Here is a 22,500-nt window from a genome sequence, read left to right as displayed (position 1 = left end):
GCTTCGTCGAAAATTACTTGACCAAAATTTCAACCAATTTGGTTGAAAAATGAGGGCGTGACAGTGCCGCCTCAACTTTCACGAAAAGCCGGATATGACGTCATCAAAGACATTTATCAAAAAAATGAAAAAAACGTTCGGGGATTTCATACCCAGGAACTCTCATGTCAAATTTCATAAAGATCAGTCCAGTAGTTTAGTCTGAATCGCTCTACACACACACACACACACACACACGCACAGACACACATACACCACGACCCTCGTTTCGATTCCCCTTCGATGTTAAAATATTTAGTCAAAACTTGACTAAATATAAAAACAAAATATCCATGGTGCTTGTTTTGCAGGGAAGCCCTGTTGCAGATCATGTACAACACTCTAGGATACATCAGCCATGACCGCTTCGACAGTTTGATACTGAAGTGAGTTTTTCATCTGTTCACAGTCATAGCTTGTAGAGCAGAAACAGAACCGTCCAGTTCAGAGACATCCTGCTTGCTGCCGCGCGGGCAGAGAAAATGTTTCCTCTTTATCTTCACCGCGCTGGCAGCAAAACCCCTCACGCGGAGGTGTTTTCAGGCAGGCCAGACACAGGTTAACTGTGCCACATTTCCACTCATCTAGCCAGGTGTCACGAACTGAAAACTCTGCTGAACAATCCATCTCATTGCGGTCAATGCGCATGCGCCAATCTTGGACTTAAAAAATGCGACCCTTTGACCGAACGAACCATGGGTTAGGGTTAGGGTTAGGGTTAGGTTGTTCACGACCTGATAAATCTCCCCATGTTAGCGCATGCGCATTGACCGCATTGAGAGGCAGAGTTTTCTGTTCGTGACACAGGTCTACATAGCGAGAAAACATCACGTGAACAACTGATTTATAAAACAGGCAATTGTCCCTTGTACTGACGGAAATGTTGACTTTGCTTCAAGGAACCGCTGTTAATATCGACTGACACCCGGCAACCTCTGGAGCAAGAGTTGTGAAATTATTTATACATCCAGTTCACTTTCAGTTCAAACTCATTTATATTACGCTGCCAGGCTGTGAAAAAAGCGACCTTATTATCGATAGGCTGATGTGTTTTCAGTACATCTGGCAAGAGCACAGCGCTTGTAACAGAAGATGCACTTGGAGTTGTGGTATTGTTTTCCTACAAACTGCTTCCTCCGAAGTAATTCATGACATGTATCAGGGTAAAAAATCGGCCTACAAAAATATTGCATTAATTTTTATTGTGCATTTGAAAAAAATCATAAGCGTGTCATTTTATTCCTACATTTCATGCCTTAAAATGTGACTGTTTTGAAAGCTTGGCACTTCTTCCATTTCGAAGATTTGTTTTCCGCAGTAGTCACGTGACAGCCACGCACGTATGCATATCTCCCTGTCAAATACTGTGTGTGTTTTCCCAAAGCTTTTTCTTGAACACAGAATGTTTCATCGGTTCCAACAGCTTTGTCGTAAAATTCCTGTGTGTTGGCAGGTTTCACAGTATTGTGTTCAGCAATTTACTATTTACACACTCAAATTCTACAAAATAAATGTTGGCACACAATTCAAAGGACATGTTTTTCCAACAAAGTGAGTTTGTTACAACTAAAAACAGTAATTTTTTTTATAGTCCTGGTCCTTATTTATATCTAAAAACCAGGCGCAAAGCGGCATACCCTGAAAACGCAAAAAAAGCAATACGGTCATCCTATGCATGCATATAGCTCATATAGCCAAAACCGTTGAAGATAGAAAGACATTTATTGAACAAAAAATATGCCCCACATCATTCTTAACAAGTTTTGTTCTTGTATGTATATCAAAATATTGATTCTCAAATGAATGGTTTGAAAAAATACGACTTCCGGCAGACCTAGACCGTTTTGAAGGGAAAAACCGTCTTTTTTTTCAAACCATTCCTTGGCCATCAATATTTTCATATACATGTAAGACCAAAACGTGTTAAGACTGGTGTTGTGCATCTAGTTTGTTCAATAAATGTCTTTCTATCTTCAATGGTTTTGGCTAGATGAGGTAACAAGAGAAGGATATGGGCATTGGAATTACGTCAACATTTCGAGCATTGTCACAGATGAAACATTTACTGCAGGGTGCTCCTGATTAACAAACCGAGCAAAACTGAAAATTATTGAAGAGAAGACATGTCTGAACAGTTTATAAAGAGACAAGTTTGCAATCATTTGTAAACACCATTATTGTATGGAGGAGTAACTGTTCCCCTACCCCCTAAGAAGGTATTTCTGTCCGTCAACCACGTGAGCGATCGCCACAAATCGAGGCATCACTCGCATTTCAGTTTGGACACACCGGCTGATTGCAAATGCACAGTACGTGTTTCGACACTGAAACGTGACGATTGAGCGTCAAAATAGTTTCTTAAAACAGTCGAAAATGGAGTTAAATGTGACTTCAACACTCAGTGGCGATCGTTAGAGTGGCGATTGTTACTAGACGGACACTAGAAAACCTCAGAAAATGTAATTACTTTGCGATTTTTTTAACTGAAAAACTGTTGCGGTCTTTTTCTGTCGAGCGCGAGCGTCAACGTAAAACAACGTGAGGTCACTTCCTCCCCAAACGGTTAGTTTTTGAATGAAAAGAAAAAAGTGGCGATCGTTACATTGTTTAGACGGACAGGATCGCAACTTTGAAACTCGGGTCACCGTGCCTCGATCAAGGGCAAATTGACCTCGGCAACATTATAACTCACTTCAAGGGTGCACAAACTTGTATTTACAGTATACAAAATTAGGTAAACTTGTGTTTTTGTCCTGTGAAATCACAATTAGTTTCGATGCTCTTGATATCGCTATGCGGACGGACAGATCCGAATCCCCATACATTTTTTTTGCGGAGCTAGTATAAGTTAGAATTTGTGTTATGGATATCGATTGTTGTTGAAAAACAATCATTTCAATGTGTTCTGGCACTCTCAACCACAACAGCATTGATACTTGTGCATGTGTGTGTTGGAATTTAGTTCTTTGTTTAGTGATGCTGTGGCAAAAGTAAATTCATCCGTCCGTATTTTGACGATCGCCACCATTCACACGCACATAAATAAACACATTATAAAAAAAATTCAACTTTTATTTTCAAAAAAGTATTTAAACAACAACTAGTTTGCATGTTAATACAACAAATACAGCAGATTCTCACAGATATGGATTTAAAAGACTAAGCAAATCTGAGACTATCAAAATGGCCTAATACCATGAAACCTGCCTGTTTTATTTTATTGCTGTTCAGTGCTGTATGAACAATGCGTTGTCTTGTGACAACCTAGTTGTTTTTGATAGGGAAACGTCCTGGCAGGTAAATATTTGATGTGCATAATCACTGTTGGTATGGTTACTCGACTGAATTGTATCACCTATTATCAGCAGGAAAATGAAACTCGGTTCGCCTGTGATGATTAAAAAAGAAAGAGCAGAGGAGAAAAGGAAAGTGGGATCGGTGAAGGACTCAACTGTTTATCACATTGTGACATTGGAAGCCGGGAATTTATAGCAGCTTTTCTGTTTTGTTCTTATGCTCCCCCGAAAGCGGCGTTTGGCTGCCTGAATGACTGGGTAAAAGCGGTCATACACGTAAAAACCCACTCGTGCAAAAACATGAGTGAACGTGGGAGTTTCAGCCCATAAACGAAGAAGAAGAAGATGATGTATGCATTTCCATTTTCTATTTTTCTTCTCCGTGTTCTTTTTGATTATTTTTTTATTTTCTGTTTTTGCTCAGTCTTGGCCTGGACCAGCTGGAAAAGATTCCGTTCGATACCTTCGTGTCAAGGTTCAAACAGTTTAAGGTAAGTATGCTGGTACTATATTATCACTTTTTTCTCGTTTTTCTGGTGTCGTCAAGCACAGCTCTGATGTTTAGTCAGAATTTGTTACTGTTTCTTCTCTGTTCCCCTCTTTCTCTTTCTTTTTCTTTCTTTCTCTTGTTCTTTCTGCCTTTCTATCTTGCTTTCTTTCTGTCTTTCTTTTTTGGCAGATTTCATTTCACCCTGCTTCCGTTTTCTTTCACCATTTTCCAAAGACACTGTTTCAGGCGATCCCATTGCAGTTCAGTTCTATTCCTTTATAGATCTGTTCCTCCGTCAAAACTAACAAAATATGTTCCATCCCATTTCATTCCATTCCTTTCGATCTCTTTAAATCTGTTCCTCTATCAAAACTCACAAAATAAGTTCAATCTTATTTAATTCCATTCCATTCGATCCCATTTCATTCCATTGCATCTCATTTCACCTCTTTCTTTTCCGTCTCACTTTATTCTATTGCATCTCATTTCATTCCATTGCATCTCATTTCATCTCTTTCTTTTCCGTCTCATTTCATTCTATTGCATCTCATTTCATTCCATTGCATCTCATTTCACCTCTTTCTTTTCCGTCTCATTTCATTCTATTGCATCTCATTTCATTCTATTGCATCTCATTTCATTCTATTGCATCTCATTTCACCTCTTTCTTTTCCGTCTCATTTCATTCCATTGCATCTCATTTCATCTCTTTCTTTTCCGTCTCATTTAATTCCATTGCATCTCATTTCACCTCTTTCTTTTCCGTCTCATTTCATTCCATTGCATCTAATTATTTTCATCTCTTTCGTTTCCGTCTCATTTAATTTCATTGCATCTCATTTCACCTCTTTCTTTTCCGTCTCATTTCATTCTATTGCATCTCATTTCATCTCTTTCTTTTCCGTCTCATTTCATTCTATTGCATCTCATTTCATCTCTTTCTTTTCCGTCTCATTTCATTCTATTGCATCTCATTTCACCTCTTTCTGTTCCGTCTCATTTCATTCCATTGCATCTCATTTCACCTCTTTCTTTTCCGTCTCATTTCATTCTATTGCATCTCATTTCATCTCTTTCTTTTCCGTCTCATTTAATTCCATTGCATCTCATTTCACCTCTTTCTTTTCCGTCTCATTTCATTCCATTGCATCTCATTTCATCTCTTTCTTTTCCGTCTCATTTAATTCCATTGCATCTCATTTCACCTCTTTCTTTTCCGTCTCATTTCATTCCATTGCATCTCATTTCATCTTTCTTTTCCGTCTCATTTCATTCTATTGCATCTCATTTCATCTTTCTTTTCCGTCTCATTTCATTCTATTGCATCTCATTTCATCTCTTTCTTTTCCGTCTCATTTCATTCTATTGCATCTCATTTCACCTCTTTCTTTTCCGTCTCATTTCATTCTATTGCATCTCATTTCACCTCTTTCTTTTCCGTCTCATTTCATTCCATTGCATCTAATTATTTTCATCTCTTTCTTTTCCGTCTCATTTCATTCCATTGCATCTAATTATTTTCATCTCTTTCGTTTCCGTCTCATTTAATTCATTGCATCTCATTTCACCTCTTTCTTTTCCGTCTCATGTCATATAATCTATTCTACCGCAGGACATTCAAGCGCAGTGGAAGCCGCCCGTGATGCGGGAGGTGGAAGCACTGAGAGAGACCAGAGCCCACCCCGAGGAGAACCTGAGGGACTGTGACATCCAGGAGTGGGCACAGCTCTCCGTTGCTCCTGAGGCCACCTACCGTATGCTCAAATCGCTCCGGGAAGAGTAAGTTGGATTGTGTTTTGGCTATTCACAAGAGTACGTTGAATTGTGTTTTGGCTATTCACAAGAGTAAGTTTGATTGTGTTTTGGCTATTCACAAGAGTAAGTTGGATTGTGTTTTGGCTATTCACAAGAGTAAGTTTGATTGTGTTTTGGCTATTCACAAGAGTACGTTGGATTGTGTTTTGCTATTCACAAGAGTACGTTGGATTGTGTTTTGGCTATTCACAAGAGTAAGTTGGATTGTGTTTTGGCTATTCACAAGAGTAAGTTTGATTGTGTTTTGGCTATTCACAAGAGTAAGTTGGATTGTGTTTTGGCTATTCACAAGAGTAAGTTTGATTGTGTTTTGGCTATTCACAAGAGTACGTTGGATTGTGTTTTGGCTATTCACAAGAGTAAGTTGGATTGTGCTTTGGCTATTCACAAGAGTAAGTTGGATTGTGTTTTGGCTATTCACAAGAGTAAGTTTGATTGTGTTTTGGCTATTCACAAGAGTAAGTTGGATTGTGTTTTGGCTATTCACAAGAGTAAGTTGGATTGTGTTTTGGCTATTCACAAGAGTACGTTGGATTGTGCTTTGGCTATTCACAAGAGTAAGTTGGATTGTGCTTTGGCTATTCACAAGAGTAAGTTGGATTGTGCTTTGGCTATTCACAAGAGAAAGTTTGATTGTGTTTTGGCTATTCACTAAGTGACAAGAGTAAGTTGGATTGTGTTTTGGCTATTCACAAGAGAAAGTTTGATTGTGTTATTCAGGTAAAAATCTAACCTGGTAACTGATGTGTCCACTTTTGTTTTTATGTGTTTTGGCTAGTGTGGGAAGGTCAGTTGGGTCAGGGGTCAGGGGTCAGGAGAAGGGGATGGGGGGGGGGGGGAATGGGGAGGGGAGATGTCTGTTCTTGTGGCCACCGAGGTAATTCAGTTCCGACGGCAGCTGCTGGGGGTCTGAACACCTCTGAAGGCCAGTTTCTGTCAACTGGGTCAGGCAGCTGGTCTCAAGGCTATTACAATGCCCCTGGCTTTGATCTGCATGCAACTGAGATTTAAAAAAAAAATGAAACAGGAGAAAAGAACGGGGTGCATGGCAGTCTTTGTCCACGTGTGACGATAATGATGTCCACTGCTGTGTCCAGAAAAACTGACCTGCGCTCCATCCTGCCCGACGAGTGCTACGAGCCGGGTGGTATAGTGACCAAGGTCCAGATGAGGACCGCTCTGCAGCAACTCGGGATCGGCCTCACCGACCTCGAGTACAAGCGATTCTGGGACAGGTCAGTCACCTTGCTTTAAACAGCTTTATTCAGGTAATTGCTGACAACAATACCGCATGTCGTAAATTAAATACAAATTAATGGAGCACAACAAGCTCAGCTAATAAGCGAGGACAGTCATCTTGACCTTGACCTTGACCTTATCTTTTAGGGTCTCTGGTTGGAGAGAATTAGATCCGCTGTGGATCTGAGACTATGTTTTTGACTCACATGCGAAGCAAAAGTGAGTCTATGTACTCACCCGAGTCGTCCGTCCGTCCGTCCGTCCGGACGTCCGTCCGTCCGTCCGGACGTCCGTCCGTCCGTCCGGAAAACTTTAACGTTGGATATTTCTTGGATACTATTCAGTCTATCAGTACCAAATTTGGCAAGATGGTGTATGATGACAAGGCCCCAAAAAACATACTTAGCATCTTGACCTTGCTTCAAGGTCAAGGTCGCAGGGGCCATAAATGTTGCCGAAAAAACAGCTATTTTTCACATTTTTCCCATTTTCTCTGAAGTTTTTGAGATTGAATACCTCACCTATATATGATATATAGGGCAAAGTAAGCCCCATCTTTTGATACCAGTTTGGTTTACCTTGCTTCAAGGTCAAGGTCACAGGAGCTCTTCAAAGTTGGATTGTATACATATTTTGAAGTGACCTTGACCCTGAACTATGGAAGATAACTGTTTCAAACTTAAAAATTATGTGGGGCACATGTTATGCTTTCATCATGAGACACATTTGGTCACATATGATCAAGGTCAAGGTCACTTTGACCCTTATGAAATGTGACCAAAATAAGGTAGTGAACCACTAAAAGTGACCATATCTCATGGTAGAAAGAGCCAATAAGCACCATTGTACTTCCTATGTCTTGAATTAACAGCTTTGTGTTGCATGACCTTGGATGACCTTGACCTTGGGTCAAGGTCACATGTATTTTGGTAGGAAAAATGTGTAAAGCATGTGAGTCATATGGGCTTTGCCCTTCTTGTTTGTTATGTCTGTATGTGTATTTTCTTCTGCCTGTCTGCAGTATTCTCTATACTTTCGTCCCATTTGTTCGCATAAGTGTCACGTCCGTTGTGCGAGGATTGGTGCAGGTATCTGCTTGTAGCTTGTGTGAGAATGAAGTTTCGTATTTGAATGTATATCTCACTTTCTCTGTGTCTCTCTCTCTCTCTCTCTCTCTCTCTCTCTCCCTGCTTGTAGCTTAACTGCACATAGTATTGCAATCCATACAATGTATTTCAATCAATCAATCAATGAGGCTTATATCGCGCATATTCCGTGGGTACAGTTCTAGGCGCTCTGCAGTGATGCCGTGTGAGATGAAATTTTATACGGCCAGTAGATTGCAGCCATTTCGGCGCATATTTACCTTTCACGGCCTATTATTCCAAGTCACACGGGTATAGGTAGACAATTATTAACTGGGCCTAAGCAATTTTTGCCAGGAAAGACCCTTTTGTCAATAGTGGGATCTTTAACGTGCACACCCAATGTAGTGTTCACGGGGGGAGGGTTCGGACACCGAAGAGAGTCTGCACACAAAGTTGACTCTGAAATAAATTTCCGCCGAACCTGGGATCGAACTCACGCTGACAGCGGCCAACTGAATACAAATCCAGCGCGCTACCGACTGAGCTATATCCCCGCCCTTATATGATTGAATTTTTATTTGTTATGTCCGTCTGTCTTTATGTGTTGTATAAAGGACAGGTTGGAAGAATAGGCTTTGCCTAAAACCTTTATCCTTTTGTAATAAAGTTCTGAGTCTGAGTCTGAGTCTGAGTCTCTCTCTCTCTCTCTCTCTCTCTCTCTCTCTCTCTCTCTCTCTCTCTCTCTCTCTCTCTCTCTCTCTCTCTCTCCCTCTCCCTCTCTCTCTCTCTCTCTCCCTCTCTCTCTCCCTCTCTCTCTCTCTCTCTCTCTCTCTCTCCCTCTCCCTCTCTGACTCTCTCTGTCTCTCTCTGTCTCTCTCTGTGTCTCTCTCTCTGTCTCTCTGTCTCTCTGTCTCTGTCTCTGTCTCTCTCTCTCTCTCTCTCTCTCTCTCTCTCTCTCTCTCTCTCTCTCTCTCTCTCTCTCTCCTGTGTCTGCCAGACCGTCTTTCTGCTTCCGCCTCGTTCGCTGAAGAATTGAAAACATACAAGCTTTTGCATCACACTAGTTAAATAAACACTCAAACTGCACATTCTTATCTACCACCTTCAACCCTCAATCCCCCAGAATGGACCCAAAGAACCAAGGATGCCTCCCGCTGGAAAGGATGTACAGCCTGCTACACCTGTCGCCCGAGGGAGAGCCACTGACCCACTCCCCCGTCTGTCTCTCCCCCAAGCTCCGCAAACCCATCTCGGAGCTTCCCAGGGGTGTGAGGTCTCCAAGAGACCCGGCCAAAGCGGCCCGGGAGTTCAAGCAAGGCAATCACAAGCTGCGGGGTGACCCATCCATCCTGGTCCAGGGCAAGAGGATAGAGGGAGCCCGGACTCCCAGCACGCCGGGCGCTGCTCTATATGCTGGAGACGGTAAGTAGTTCTTTGTTGCACACACTGATTCTCTTGGTGACGGTAAGTAGTTGTTTGTTGCACACACTGATTCCCTTGGTGACGGTAAGTAGTTATTTGTTGCACACACTGATTCCCTTGGTGACGGTAAGTAGTTATTTGTTGCACACACTGATTCCCTTGGTGACGGTAAGTAGTTATTTGTTGCACACACTGATTCCCTTGGTGACGGTAAGTAGTTATTTGTTGCACACACTGATTCCCTTGGTGACGGTAAGTAGTTATTTGTTGCACACACTGATTCCCATGGTGACGGTAAGTAGTTATTTGTTGCACACACTGATTCCCTTGGTGACGGTAAGTAGTTATTTGTTGCACACACTGATTCCCTTGGTGACAGTAAGTAGTTGTGTGTTGCACACACTGATTCCCTTGGTGACGGTAAGTAGTTGTTTGTTGCACACACTGATTCCCTTGGTGACGGTAAGTAGTTGTTTGTTGCACACACTGATTCCCTTGGTGACGGTAAGTAGTTCTTTGTTGCACACACTGATTCCCTTGGTGACGGTAAGTAGTTGTTTGTTGTACACACTGATTCACTTGGTGACGGTAAGTAGTTGTTTGTTGTACACACTGATTCCCTTGGTGACGGTAAGTAGTTGTTTGTTGCACTCACTGATTCACTTGGTGACGGTAAGTAGTTGTTTGTTGCACACACTGATTCCCTTGGTGACGGTAAGTAGTTCTTTGTTGTACACACTGATTCCCTTGGTGACGGTAAGTAGTTGTTTGTTGCACTCACTGATTCCCTTGGTGACTGTAAGTAGTTCTTTGTTGTACACACTGATTCCCTTGGTGACGGTAAGTAGTTGTTTGTTGCACTCACTGATTCACTTGGTGACGGTAAGTAGTTATTTGTTGCACACACTGATTCCCTTGGTGACGGTAAGTAGTTCTTTGTTGCACACACTGATTCCCTTGGTGACGGTATTGGTGTCATTCGTTATGAATCAGCTGAAAGCACCATGGGCACGAGCGACTAATCAACGCATAACTTGACATTGATCGTTTCTAATTTTAAATGATATAGACCTTTTTTCCGTGTTTTTGGCCATGCTCATCTGTGAAATGACCATGTTGCAGAGGGAGAGGAAGAAGGGAAGGACGACATGGCTGGGGACGCGGAAGCACGCAGCAAGATTCGTGGGGTCAAGAACCAGGTGTCTCAGACCAAGATGGACTGTATGGTCGACTGCCTCAGTCACAAGGTGATGCAGCCCTCAACCCTGCTCTGTTAATACTAAATCTTATTTTACTTGTTGTTGCCGCTATAACTGATGCCAGAGCAGAAGAGCTGCAGGCGGGGGGGGGGGGGGGGAGGGGGGGGGGGAGGGGGGGGGGGAGGGGGGGGGGGAGGGGGGGGGGGGAGTTGGATTTCATTAAAAAAAAAACCACATGAGATTTAAATTTATGGAAAGCGGAATTTATTCGGATAGATGAAGTCAGGCACACAGACACAGACGCAAACACAAAGACCCCCCCCCCCCTTCCCAAACCGCTTCTGACAACCTCGCAAACTCAGAATTCACACGGGTACCTGCACATTAAAGAACAACTCTTGATGCTTCATGCTTGCTTAGTCATGTCCTCGATCCTCTCCAGCTTTCCTAGTACTACTTTTCTGATTACTCCACTAGAAATGTTATGAATCCTATCTCGCCTTTCCTGTGCGTAACACCTAACACTTGTTGTTGCACGTGCAGTTCGACGAGAAGTACATCTGGATGAACATGGCCTTCAAGCTGTTCGACATCCAGGAGGATGGCTGTGTCATGCGTATCGACTTCCGGCGTGTGCTGGCCGAGTTCGGCTTCCCTGTCACAGCCCTCCAGCTCAGTCCTCTGGTTTCCAGGTACACTACAACGGTTCTCGTTTGACCGTATCTCGTTTGGCCGTATCTCGTTTGACCGTATGCATTCATTGGAACGGACTCGCAGTCTCGTTTGACCGTATTTGCTCATGTTTGTATTTTTATTTGTACACACACACACACACACAAACACACACACCGAAAGCGGCGTATGGCTGCCTAAATGGCGGGGTAAAAACGGTCATACACGTAAAACTCCACTCGTGCTCAAACATGAGTGAACGTGGGAGTTTCAGCCCTTGAACAAAGAAGAAGAAGAAGATATTCCAGCCAGGCACTCCCAGCTTAAAGGCTCTTACTTACCTACAGCTTTCAGTAGTTCGTTTGGTAATTTCCTTGACGATGTTCTTGGGTTTACGCTGTTTATAGCGAACTTTTTAACGTATTCAATATAAGAAAATTCAGTAGCGTTTGCCAAAATGGAATATGAAGATAACACTGTATCTGAAGCCTGTCCGTTAAAGGGCGAAGTCGACAACGCGAAGTATACTTCACGAAGCTTTAGCACTTTGTTTTCGGGCTCAATTAGGGACGGCCTTTATTGATTTATTTGTTGACTCCTTTGTCCTGCATTTCGGTGTATGATTGTTGTCAGGTTCGGGATGTGCATCACTCACGGACTGATCAGCTACCGCCAGCTGCTGTCCAAACTGATGAACCGCAATGACGCCTTCGTCTCCATCATCCTGGACGAGAAGATTCAGACGTGAGTAATAAATATAATTATTAATTCAAATTTGTTTGTTTGTTTGTTTGTTTGTTTGTTTAACGCCCAGCCGACCACGAAGGGCCATATCAGGGCGGTGCTGCTTTGACATATATAACGTGCGCCACACACAAGACAGAAGTCGCAGCACAGGCTTCATGTCTCACCCAGTCACATTATTCTGACACCGGACCAACCAGTCCTAGCACTAACCCCATAATGCCAGACGCCAGGCGGGGCAGCCACTAGATTGCCAATTTTAAAGTCTTAGGTATGACCCGGCCGGGGTTCGAACCCACGACCTCCCGATCACGGAGCGGACGCCTTACCACTAGGCCAACCGTGCCGGTCATTAATTCAAATAAATATACTTTAAAGGAAGAATTTCTGTTAAAGTAAGAGGTTAACATTTGTGGTTTTTTGTTTTTTATGGCGTTTGTTCATTAATTTTTTTCCTGATGTCTTTATTTGTTTATTTTTCCATTTATTTATTAATGAATTTATGTAATTATTTATTTGTCTATGTCTATGTATTGATTGATTGATGATAAATCTATTATTTTATTATTATTTTATTGACCTTTGCTTTATATAAATATAATTAGATGTTATGAAGATTGTAAAAGAAGACATCTCCGGTTGTTAGCCCTACTATCTCAGAAGAAAGTTGATTCGCACGAAAGAACAGAAAAAAAAGGAAAAAACCCCTCACGTTTTGAATAATAACCGTGTACGGATAAGATGTAATGATTCTTGTGTCAATGACAGTGAAGAAGGTAAGAAAGATGCAAGTTGTACTTACATATTGTAATACAACTTAAATGTCATCACTGTGGTTGCTAATGCTGCCTGTGTTGCCGTTGATGTTGACGACGGCGACGACGATGAAGATGATGATGATGATGATGATGATGATGATGATGATGATGATGATGATGATGATGATGATGATGATTGATGATGATTGTGAAGTGACGAATGTTGAAGGGAAGAAGCACAAAAAAAACAAGAAATTCCTCCGAGGTAGGAAAAACACCCCCGTCCTTAGTATTCTCACTGCCACCAACTGAGCAGGCACTGCTAACAAGTGTGGTTATTTCCCTTTGACCATGAATATGTCCCTCTATAAGTCCTTGTAGAATCTTAATCCACCAATAACTCCCTAACCGTGTGTTTGACTGGTCCCAATATTTGTAAGGACCGTCTCAGGAATGTATAGAACCTGTTCACCAAGTTTGGTGACGATCGGTCCGTTCATTCTTGAGATCTATATGCGAACACAAACAAACAAACAAACAAACACATCGAGCGAAACCTATACACACCCCTATACCGGGGGTGTAATAAGTTGACATAAAATTAGAATGAATGCTGCCAGTGTGACTGTGAAGTGATGTGTGTGTGTGTGTGCAGCATGACAGGTGGTTCCGGCACCGGGGCAGCCTCGGACACTGACGAAGAGAGCATCGCTCGCAAGCTGGTGGAATACCTGCACCAAGACTACTGCAAGCTCGCCACTACCTTGATGTTAGTCTCTTTTCTTATTTTCTTTTCTCTGTGTCTTAACAAGTATAATTATGTGTAACATCCATCTGCCATTGACATACCTGTCAAGTCCTACGCATTCTGCGTAATTCTTACGGTTTTCCAGTGTTTTTTGGGTCCTACGTCGTATACCTCAAACCATACGCATTTTCAGCATTTAAAAAAAAAAAAAAAAAAAAAAAATTTGTTTTTTTGTTTTTTTTGTTTGCTGGCATGGACTGCCGTTCATTCATTTCTGAGGAGGAGCTTGCACCAGCCACACAACAGAAGTTCTGGCATGATGTGCGCCAGTTCTACGTGGCCTGTGTGAGGAAAATGTTGAATAAATTTCCATTTGGCAGTGAAACCCTGCAACACCTTCAAGTGCTGGATCACAGTCTGGGAGCTGACACACTGACTGCCTTCTTGCAGGTCAAAATTAACTCTGATGCATGCTGCCATGATTTTAAGGTGACTGGCAGCATGATTGACAAAGCAAAGATTTGCACAGATGAATACAACAAAGAACACAAGTGACAAGTGACAAAAAAATGAACGAACAAGAGTGCAGTGTAAATGTATTACATGTAGTGGTAAATAAAGAGCAGTTTGTGTAGAAAGGAATTTATCATATATGTGTTTTACTTTTAGTTTGCGAAAAACAATCTGATTGGTTTAGTGTGTATGCGTGAGAAGTTGAATTTGTGCGTTTAACCACATCCTGATCCACGCATTAACTATGGTTTTTGATCCCCAACTATGGTTTCTTATGCCATTTACTATGGTCAGAGGCCAAAAGTACTTGACAGGTATGCATTGATTGATTTGACAAAAATGCGCGCGCGCTAAAACGCGGTATGAGCTACGAAGAGCCAGAGCCGGACCAACAGACAAACTCACACACACACACACAGAAACAGAAACACAGACAGACAGACAGACAGACACAGACAGACAGACAAATATTCAGACAGACAGACAGACATATAGACAGACACACACACACACTCACTCAGACACAGACAGGCACACAAAGACACACACACACACTCTCTCTCTCCCTCTCTCTCTCTCTCTCTCTCTCTCTCTCTCTCTCTCTCTCTCTTTCTCTCTCTCTCTCTCTCTTTCTTTCTTTCTCTCTCTCTCTCTCTCTTTCTTTCGCTTTCTCTTTCTCATCGACACGCACACCCACCTAGACCTAGATGCACCCCCCCCCACACACACACACACACACACGGACATGCGTACACCCATACAGCAAACACATGACAGTCCAACAAAAGTGTGAAGCAGATTGCACACAACATGCTGCTAGACCACCTGAGATCCCCCCCCCCCCCCCCCCTTCCAAATCGCTGACCCGAATGCCCGTTATTTTTTAAGCACGCGCTTACATCGGGTTTTATCAATACACCGATTTTGATCCTGTTCCAAATGACAACAATACGGGAGAAAAAGAATGTTAAAAGACCGTCTGGGAGACGACAAAGGGCTGGTGAATGGGTAGACTGAGTCAGAAAGTCAGAACAGGAAACCGCTCAGAGTGCAGTTAAAGGCACAGTTCAGCTCACAGCCTTCGTTTTGCGTTTTTGTTGCAACTGAGTGCATTTACAGTTCAAATATCCTCCTATGGTAGTAAAACAAACCCAAAACTACCCAACGACGACATAATCATGTGAAGCTCGACAGTTTCTTGTTCACGCGAGTGCATAAATTAACCTAGTTATTACGTGGTGTTTGGTCGGAGTTCGATTCAACTGAGTGATTCCGGCCTCCATTTTGTTTTACACAAACTCATGATGACGTCTGACATAGTTTGCTAGTGACGTGTCTTTTTGTGCATGATGTGGTGATCTACCTGATCTAAATTTAGATCCAAAAATAGGCCAAGACCAGCCGGGTCCGAGTACGAAATTAATTCGTAAAAAAATCGCAGTTCTTGACTCTTTGGGTGCAAGTCAATGAAACTTGGAAGTTCTTCTAACGGATAGCTGCCTGAGGTATGACTAAAAGCCCCAGGGGCTCCGTGCACCTGGATTTGACAAGTTCAGTACCTTTAAGCGAAGGGCGAAAGAGTGTTGATGTCGTCATCATTGTGAGATGAAGAACAGTTGTCCAGCGAAAGTAGGTCACCTTACTGCCAGCAGGATTCAATTGTGTACGGATTTTTCACCGAGTCAGAAACAAAGTGCAAATGCCGAGACAGAAATGTGGAAGAAGAACGTGAGTCGCTTGTATGACCTTTAGTTAACTGATTTCCAAAATGTAGTTGAGAAAAAAGGGACAATCTAGGTTTAACCGGAGCAGAAATGTTGTTGAGAAAAACACATAATTATTTGTACGTGTTTTACTGAGCAAGTAATGGTGTAGCGAAAGAACTGACCTATTCAGGATTGGTAATGAGTCACGTGTGGACACTTTAAGTCAGTCCACGTTTAGCGCTGCAAGGTAGTATTCACAGACGGCGATTCTCGATTATTTCAACTTTGCTTCTTTCCACTTCAGTGGACCTTGTTGGCACTTGCTAGATTTCGGATTCGATTTCCTAAAATTCCACAGGTTTCGTCTCCTAGAAGTATTTAAACCCGACAGCGATGGGAACAAAATATGACGATGAAAAATTGGGTCAGAGTTAGGTTAGCTCAATGTTCACACATTTTGTTTGTTCATCAATTAACATGGTTATCTAGCATTTTTGAGCAATTGACGTTGCTGCGAATGCCCCCTTAATGCGGCCTTTAATTGAGCCCGAAGTCGACCTCGCGAAGTGTTTTTGCCCAAAACTCAGTGCTAAAGCTTCATGTGGCCAGCTTCGCGAAGTGTTTTTGCCCAAAACTCAGTGCTAAAGCTTCATGTGGCCAGCTTCGCGATGCATACTTCGCGGAGTCGACTTCGGCCAGTTAAGGACAGGCTTTAGCCTTCCAAAAATCGTCAGAAAACGTGTTTGTGAAAGGTGGGCGCGGGCAGATAATCTTCGATTTCTCACGCAACAATTATGACAGTGAGCCTGTATTGTGTACGGGTGTGTTTGACACAGGCGAGCGGACCGCGCCAACAAGGGCGTGCTACCTACACAGGAGGTGAAGACTGCAGTGGAGCGGTGCCTGAGCCACACCATGACGGAGAAACAGTGGGAAGACTTCCAGGCCAAGATCCCCTATGACGCTGAGGGCAACGTGCGCTATATTGACTTCATGCTCAGCTTCAACGGCGGAGAGTAAGTAAATAACCTACAGGGTGATCCCCCAAAAAATGTGTGTATCAATCAGATTATCCAAAAGGTAAAGGTCTGGAGGGTTTAAATCAGGTAAGTAAAGCTACCGCGCAATGTCTAGACTAACCTCGTTCTGTTTAGTCGATCGCCGAATTTGGAAACTTGTTTTAAAATTGCACAAAAGTCAGACCATTTGATCTACAAAATTGTTACTTTGTGCAAGGGTCATGCGTAGTCTGAAGTTTATGTCCCCCGAATATAAAGTGATTCGGTCAACAGATGTAGAAGTTATCAGCATTTTTGAGGGTTGCATTGTTTTGGGGTCACCCTGATGTAGACATTTTACTTATTGATTCATTTAAATATTCAGGAGATATCTTTAGTGCCATCAGGAGTGTTATTTTGGTCTTTTTTATTTTGTTCGGGGATGTTGCTCTACTTCTCGTGTAGAACAACTCGTGAATCATCATAGATTCCCCCAGGCTTTATTTAGCATGGGATAAGAATTAAGATCCTGTTCTTTTTGTTGTTCTTCACAACTCATCAAGAGAAAGAAGGCAGGCGCCTTGTGTGTACATATTTGACAAAATCAATTATACAAGCTTGATTTTTCATGATATAATTATTGTCTATACAGTTTTAAAGAATACCTCAGGCGCCGTCAAAATTCAAATTAACTAAAGCACGTTCGAATCCAAAACATTTATCTATATAAAATCCCGTAAACCGTTTAATGAATCGTTTGAACTTACAGCTCTTTCCAGTAAGGTGAAGTATATCGTCGCCGTCTTGGAATGTTGGCGTAACTCGATTCTTGGAAATTTAAAGTTTAATGTTTTATTTAACTTTAGACGAAGTTGATCATTCTCCAAGCGAAATGTTCTTTAAAATGCGATGGACAATACATGATTTAACATTCTTTTATCTTTCTATCCATACCAGATACAAATATAAACACTATTTCATTGTAAAAATAATCAGTTTTAGCCTTCTGCTTAAAAGCTGTCTAAACCGAGTTACGCCAAATAGGAATAATAGGAATAATTATCAGGTTTGGCCTTCTGCTGAAAAGCTGTCTAAACTGAGTTACGCCAAATAGTAATAATAATCAGGTTTGGCCTTCTGCTGAAAAGCTGTCTAAACTGAGTTACGCCAAATAGTAATAATAATCAGGTTTGGCCTTCTGCTGAAAAGCTGTCTAAACTGAGTTACGCCAAATAGTAATAATAATCAGGTTTGGCCTTCTGCTGAAAAGCTGTCTAAACTGAGTTACGCCAAATAGTAATAATAATCAGGTTTGGCCTTCTGCTGAAAAGCTGTCTAAACTTACGCCAAATATGAATAATAATCAGGTTTGGCCTTCTGCTGAAAAGCTGTCTAAACTGAGTTACGCCAAATAGTAATAATAATCAGGTTTGGCCTTCTGCTGAAAAGCTGTCTAAACTGAGTTACGCCAAATAGTAATAATAATCAGGTTTGGCCTTCTGCTGAAAAGCTGTCTAAACTGAGTTACGCCAAATAGGAATAATTATCAGGTTTGGCCTTCTGCTGAAAAGCTGTCTAAACTGAGTTACGCCAAATAGTACAAATAATCAGTGTTGGCCTTCTGCTGAAAAGCTGTCTAAACTGAGTTACGCCAAATAGTAATAATAATCAGGTTTGGCCTTCTGCTGAAAAGCTGTCTAAACTGAGTTACACCAAATAGGAATAATTATCAGGTTTGGCCTTCTGCTGAAAAGCTGTCTAAACTGAGTTACGCCAAATAGTACAAATAATCAGTTTTGGCCTGCTGTTGAAAAGCTGTTAAAACTGAGTGACGCTAAAATTCCGTGACGACGTGGATATATGCGGATGTGAGTGTATGTCCAACTTTGAACACACACATGCCCGGTTCGTGTAGCCTGCTGAAATGCGATGGACAATACATGTTGTTCTTTCATCTTTGTATCCACACCAAGTACAAATTTAAACACTATTTCATAGTAAGAATAATCAGTTTTGGCCTTCTGCTGATAAACTGTCTAAATGAGTTACGGCAAATAGTAATAATAATCAGTTTCGGCCTTCTGTTGAAAAGCTGTCTAAATGGGTTACGGCAAATAGTAATAACAAGAAATTCCTCCGAGGTAGGAAAAACACCCCCGTCAAAGGGAAATAACCTTCTCAGTTGGTGGCAGTGACTGAGTGAGAATGGTTATTTCCCTTTGACCATTAAGATGTCCCTCTATAAGTCCTTGTGTAATTTTAATCCACCAATAACTCCCTAACCGTGTGTTTGACTGGTCCCAATTTTTGTAAAGACCGTCTCAGGAATGTATAGAACCTGTTCACCAAGTTTGGTGACGATCGGTCCGTTCATTCTTGAGATCTATATGCGAACACAAACAAACAAACAAACACATGGACCGAATCCAATAACTCCCTAACCGTGTGTTTGACTGGTCCCAATTTTTGTAAGGACCGTCTCAGGAATGTATAGAACCTGTTCACCAAGTTTGGTGACGATCGGTCCGTTCATTCTTGAGATCTATATGCGAACACAAACAAACAAACAAACACATGGACCGAATCCTATACACACCCCTATACCGGGGGTGTAATAATTTGTTTTGGCCTTCCGCTGAAAAGCTGTCTAAACTTAGTTACGCCGAAATTCCGCGACGACGTTAATATACAGATTTGAGTGTATGTTCAACTCTTTGACCACAGGCCCGGTGCATGGAACCTGCTCAAGTTCGGGGCGGTGACCGTTCCCCGGAACAAGGTGGTCAACGAGGCGCCCGAGGAGGTCAAGCAGCTGGAGAGAGCCAAGACTGAGATGCCCGCCAAGATGGTCAAGACCTCAGAGAACAGGCAGCTCGCACAGGTAGGTGAATAGAGCATGACGAGGTGGATTAGAGAGGAGAGAGAGGAGGAGAGACAATGAGACAGGCAGACAGACAGACAGATAGACAGACAGAGACAGAGAGAGGGGAGGGAAGGGTGGGTGGCGGATATGTGGATGTGTTTGATGGATGGAAAGGATGGGTTGGAATAAAGATAGATAGGGTGTGGCGAGCCGGGAGGGAGGGAGGGGGCTGGCAGTGCGTGCAGGTGCTGGGGAGGGGCAGAAAAGTTATCTGGTCAGACAGCCAGGAAACATGCCTTTGACACAGGTCAATCGCTCAGTGCATGGGGAGGAGTGGCCAACCTTAATAATGCGTCAGTGTCCGCAACATCACTATCATGAACATGATCGCAAGCGTGCAAGTTCGTTGTGTAGGATTGGAATGGATAAATCTACGTCGCGCACTCACACTGATACTTTGTCTGTTTCTACCACGTTTATAGCTACGCAAGGAGCTTGTGCTGTTCTTCACAGATCACCTCCATGACGTGGACAAGGTATGAGACATAGCTTTTACATCAGGATTCTTTGCTAAATACCGCACACTTTGCTAGAGGCCTCACGCTTTGCTAGAGACACCACATTTTGCTGGAGGCCACACACTTTGGTAAGCCAACACACTTTGCTAGAGGCCACACGATTTGGAGACAATCTCTTTCTGACACACAAACACACACACATACAAACAAACACACACACACACACACACACACACTTACTCACACACACACACTCACGCACAAACATACACTGACACACACACACACGGTACACACACTGACACACACACACACACACACACACACACACACACACACACACACACGCGTACAAACTCTCTCGCACACTCTCTCGCACACACAAACACATACACACGCGCTCTCTCTCTCTCTTTCTCTCTCACACACTCACACACATGCACAAACGCACACACACGCACACAGACACAATCTAAAATTGTCTTTCCTTTTTCTTCGCAGCGTTTCAAAGAACTGGACAGAAAGTCCCACAGACGCTTCAGCCAGTGGCAGTTTGGAGCTATTCTCAGGCTGTGAGTTAAATTGATTGCACACTTCGTTGCAAGTATTGACGTGGTTCCGCTTTCGTTAGCATGTTGGTTGGTGTTTGTTTGCCCTTTCCCTCTGAAATCCATCTGTTGAGCAAACAATGTGTATCGATGTACCTTCGTATGTTTTAAGTTTGGTGAGCGTTTACATGTACCGGCATAACTCAGTTAAATGTTTGGTTGTGATTTTTTGAACCCGTTAAACGATTTTTGGTGTCGGGTCTTTAGGATCTGACGCTTTCAGCATCCGGAGGTCAAATATAAATTAAATTCGAGGACTCGTTGTATTCGTACAACTGCGAGCTTTGATACGATCAACGAAAGGGTAAATTGTTACCGTACAGGTGCGATTTTTGACACTTACAATGATCGATTAAACTGTCATACACAGGCGAAAGGGTAAATTGTTACCATACATGTGATTGGGTAAATTGTTACCATACATGTGATTGGGTAAATTGTTACCATATACGTGATTGGGTAAATTGTTACCATATACGTGATTGGGTAAATTGTTACCATATATGTGATTGGGTAAATTGTTACCATACATGTGCGAGATGTGAAGCTTACAGTGATTGTGTCAATTGTTACCATACATGTGCGAGATGTGAAGCTTACAGTGATTGGGTTAATTGTTACCTGACATGTGCGAGATGTGAAGCTTACAGTGATTGGGTCAATTGTTACCTCACATGTGCGAGATGTGAAGCTTACAGTGATTGGGTCAATTGTTACCTCACATGTGCGAGATGTGAAGCTTACAGTGATTGGGTCAATTGTTACCTCACATGTGCGAGATGTGAAGCTTACAGTGATTGGGTCAATTGTTACCTCACATGTGCGAGATGTGAAGCTTACAGTGATTGGGTAAATTGTTACCTCACATGTGCGAGATGTGAAGCTTACAGTGATTGGGTCAATTGTTACCTCACATGTGCGAGATGTGAAGCTTACAGTGATTGGGTCAATTGTTACCTCACATGTGCGAGATGTGAAGCTTACAGTGATTGGGTCAATTGTTACCTCACATGTGCGAGATGTGAAGCTTACAGTGATTGGGTCAATTGTTACCATACATGTGCGAGATGTGAAGCTTACAGTGATTGGGTAAATGTTGCGGGTTCTCATGCTAACAGTGATAGGTTAAACTGCTGTACAGATGCTATCTGCGACACTTATAATGCCATTGTTGATGGTGACGGTACAGGTGCGGGTTCCCCATCACGGAGAAGGAGCTGAATGAGGTGTGGCTATCCCTCAAGCTGTCTGACGACATGATGTCCACTTTCAACAACGTCGTCATGGAGTTCGCCCCCAACTTCACCCCCTTCCACAAACACAAGGAGGAAGGTAGGAAGGATAGACTTTCATCACATCATCATGTTATCACGTCATCGCGTCATCCCATCATCACATCATCACATCATCACGTCATCACATTATCACATTTTCACGTCATCACATTACGTCATCGCATTATCACGTCATCACAGCATCACATTATCACGTCATCGCATTATCACATCATCACGTCATCACATCACATCATCACGTCATCACATCATCTCATTATCACTTTATCTTAATTAACACATTATCACACCATCACATTATCACATACCGGCACGGTTGGCCTAGTGGTAAGGTGTCCGCCCCGTGATCGGGAGGTCGTGGGTTCGAACCCCGGCCGGGTCATACCTAAGACTTTAAAATTGGCAATCTAGTGGCTGCTCCGCCTGGCGTCTGGCATTATGGGGTTAGTGCTAGGACTGGTTGGTCCGGTGTCAGAATAATGTGACTGG

At 42.5% G+C, this 22,500-nt stretch overlaps 1 protein-coding gene across 4 annotated transcripts in view; it reads left to right on the top strand.

Annotated features, from left to right (window-relative positions):
- The window catches only part of LOC138963050 (EF-hand calcium-binding domain-containing protein 6-like), a 58,837-nt gene that overhangs the window by 23,547 nt on the left and 12,790 nt on the right, over positions 1 to 22,500 (top strand). For all 4 annotated transcript variants that reach the window (XM_070335042.1, XM_070335041.1, XM_070335043.1 and 1 more), the window contains 14 exons: positions 351 to 425; positions 3,760 to 3,826; positions 5,438 to 5,604; positions 6,738 to 6,875; positions 9,091 to 9,389; positions 10,512 to 10,636; positions 11,132 to 11,280; positions 11,894 to 12,004; positions 13,418 to 13,531; positions 16,566 to 16,745; positions 19,452 to 19,608; positions 20,073 to 20,126; positions 20,610 to 20,680; positions 21,906 to 22,048. In XM_070335042.1, the coding sequence (XP_070191143.1) occupies positions 351 to 425; positions 3,760 to 3,826; positions 5,438 to 5,604; positions 6,738 to 6,875; positions 9,091 to 9,389; positions 10,512 to 10,636; positions 11,132 to 11,280; positions 11,894 to 12,004; positions 13,418 to 13,531; positions 16,566 to 16,745; positions 19,452 to 19,608; positions 20,073 to 20,126; positions 20,610 to 20,680; positions 21,906 to 22,048 (1,850 nt within the window). The remainder of the gene's footprint in view (positions 1 to 350; positions 426 to 3,759; positions 3,827 to 5,437; positions 5,605 to 6,737; positions 6,876 to 9,090; positions 9,390 to 10,511; positions 10,637 to 11,131; positions 11,281 to 11,893; positions 12,005 to 13,417; positions 13,532 to 16,565; positions 16,746 to 19,451; positions 19,609 to 20,072; positions 20,127 to 20,609; positions 20,681 to 21,905; positions 22,049 to 22,500) is intronic.

This window comes from Littorina saxatilis, linkage group LG3, assembly GCF_037325665.1.
Source record: "Littorina saxatilis isolate snail1 linkage group LG3, US_GU_Lsax_2.0, whole genome shotgun sequence".
In the NCBI taxonomy this organism is placed as follows: domain Eukaryota; kingdom Metazoa; phylum Mollusca; class Gastropoda; order Littorinimorpha; family Littorinidae; genus Littorina; species Littorina saxatilis.
This window is presented reverse-complemented; position numbering and strand designations above follow the sequence as displayed.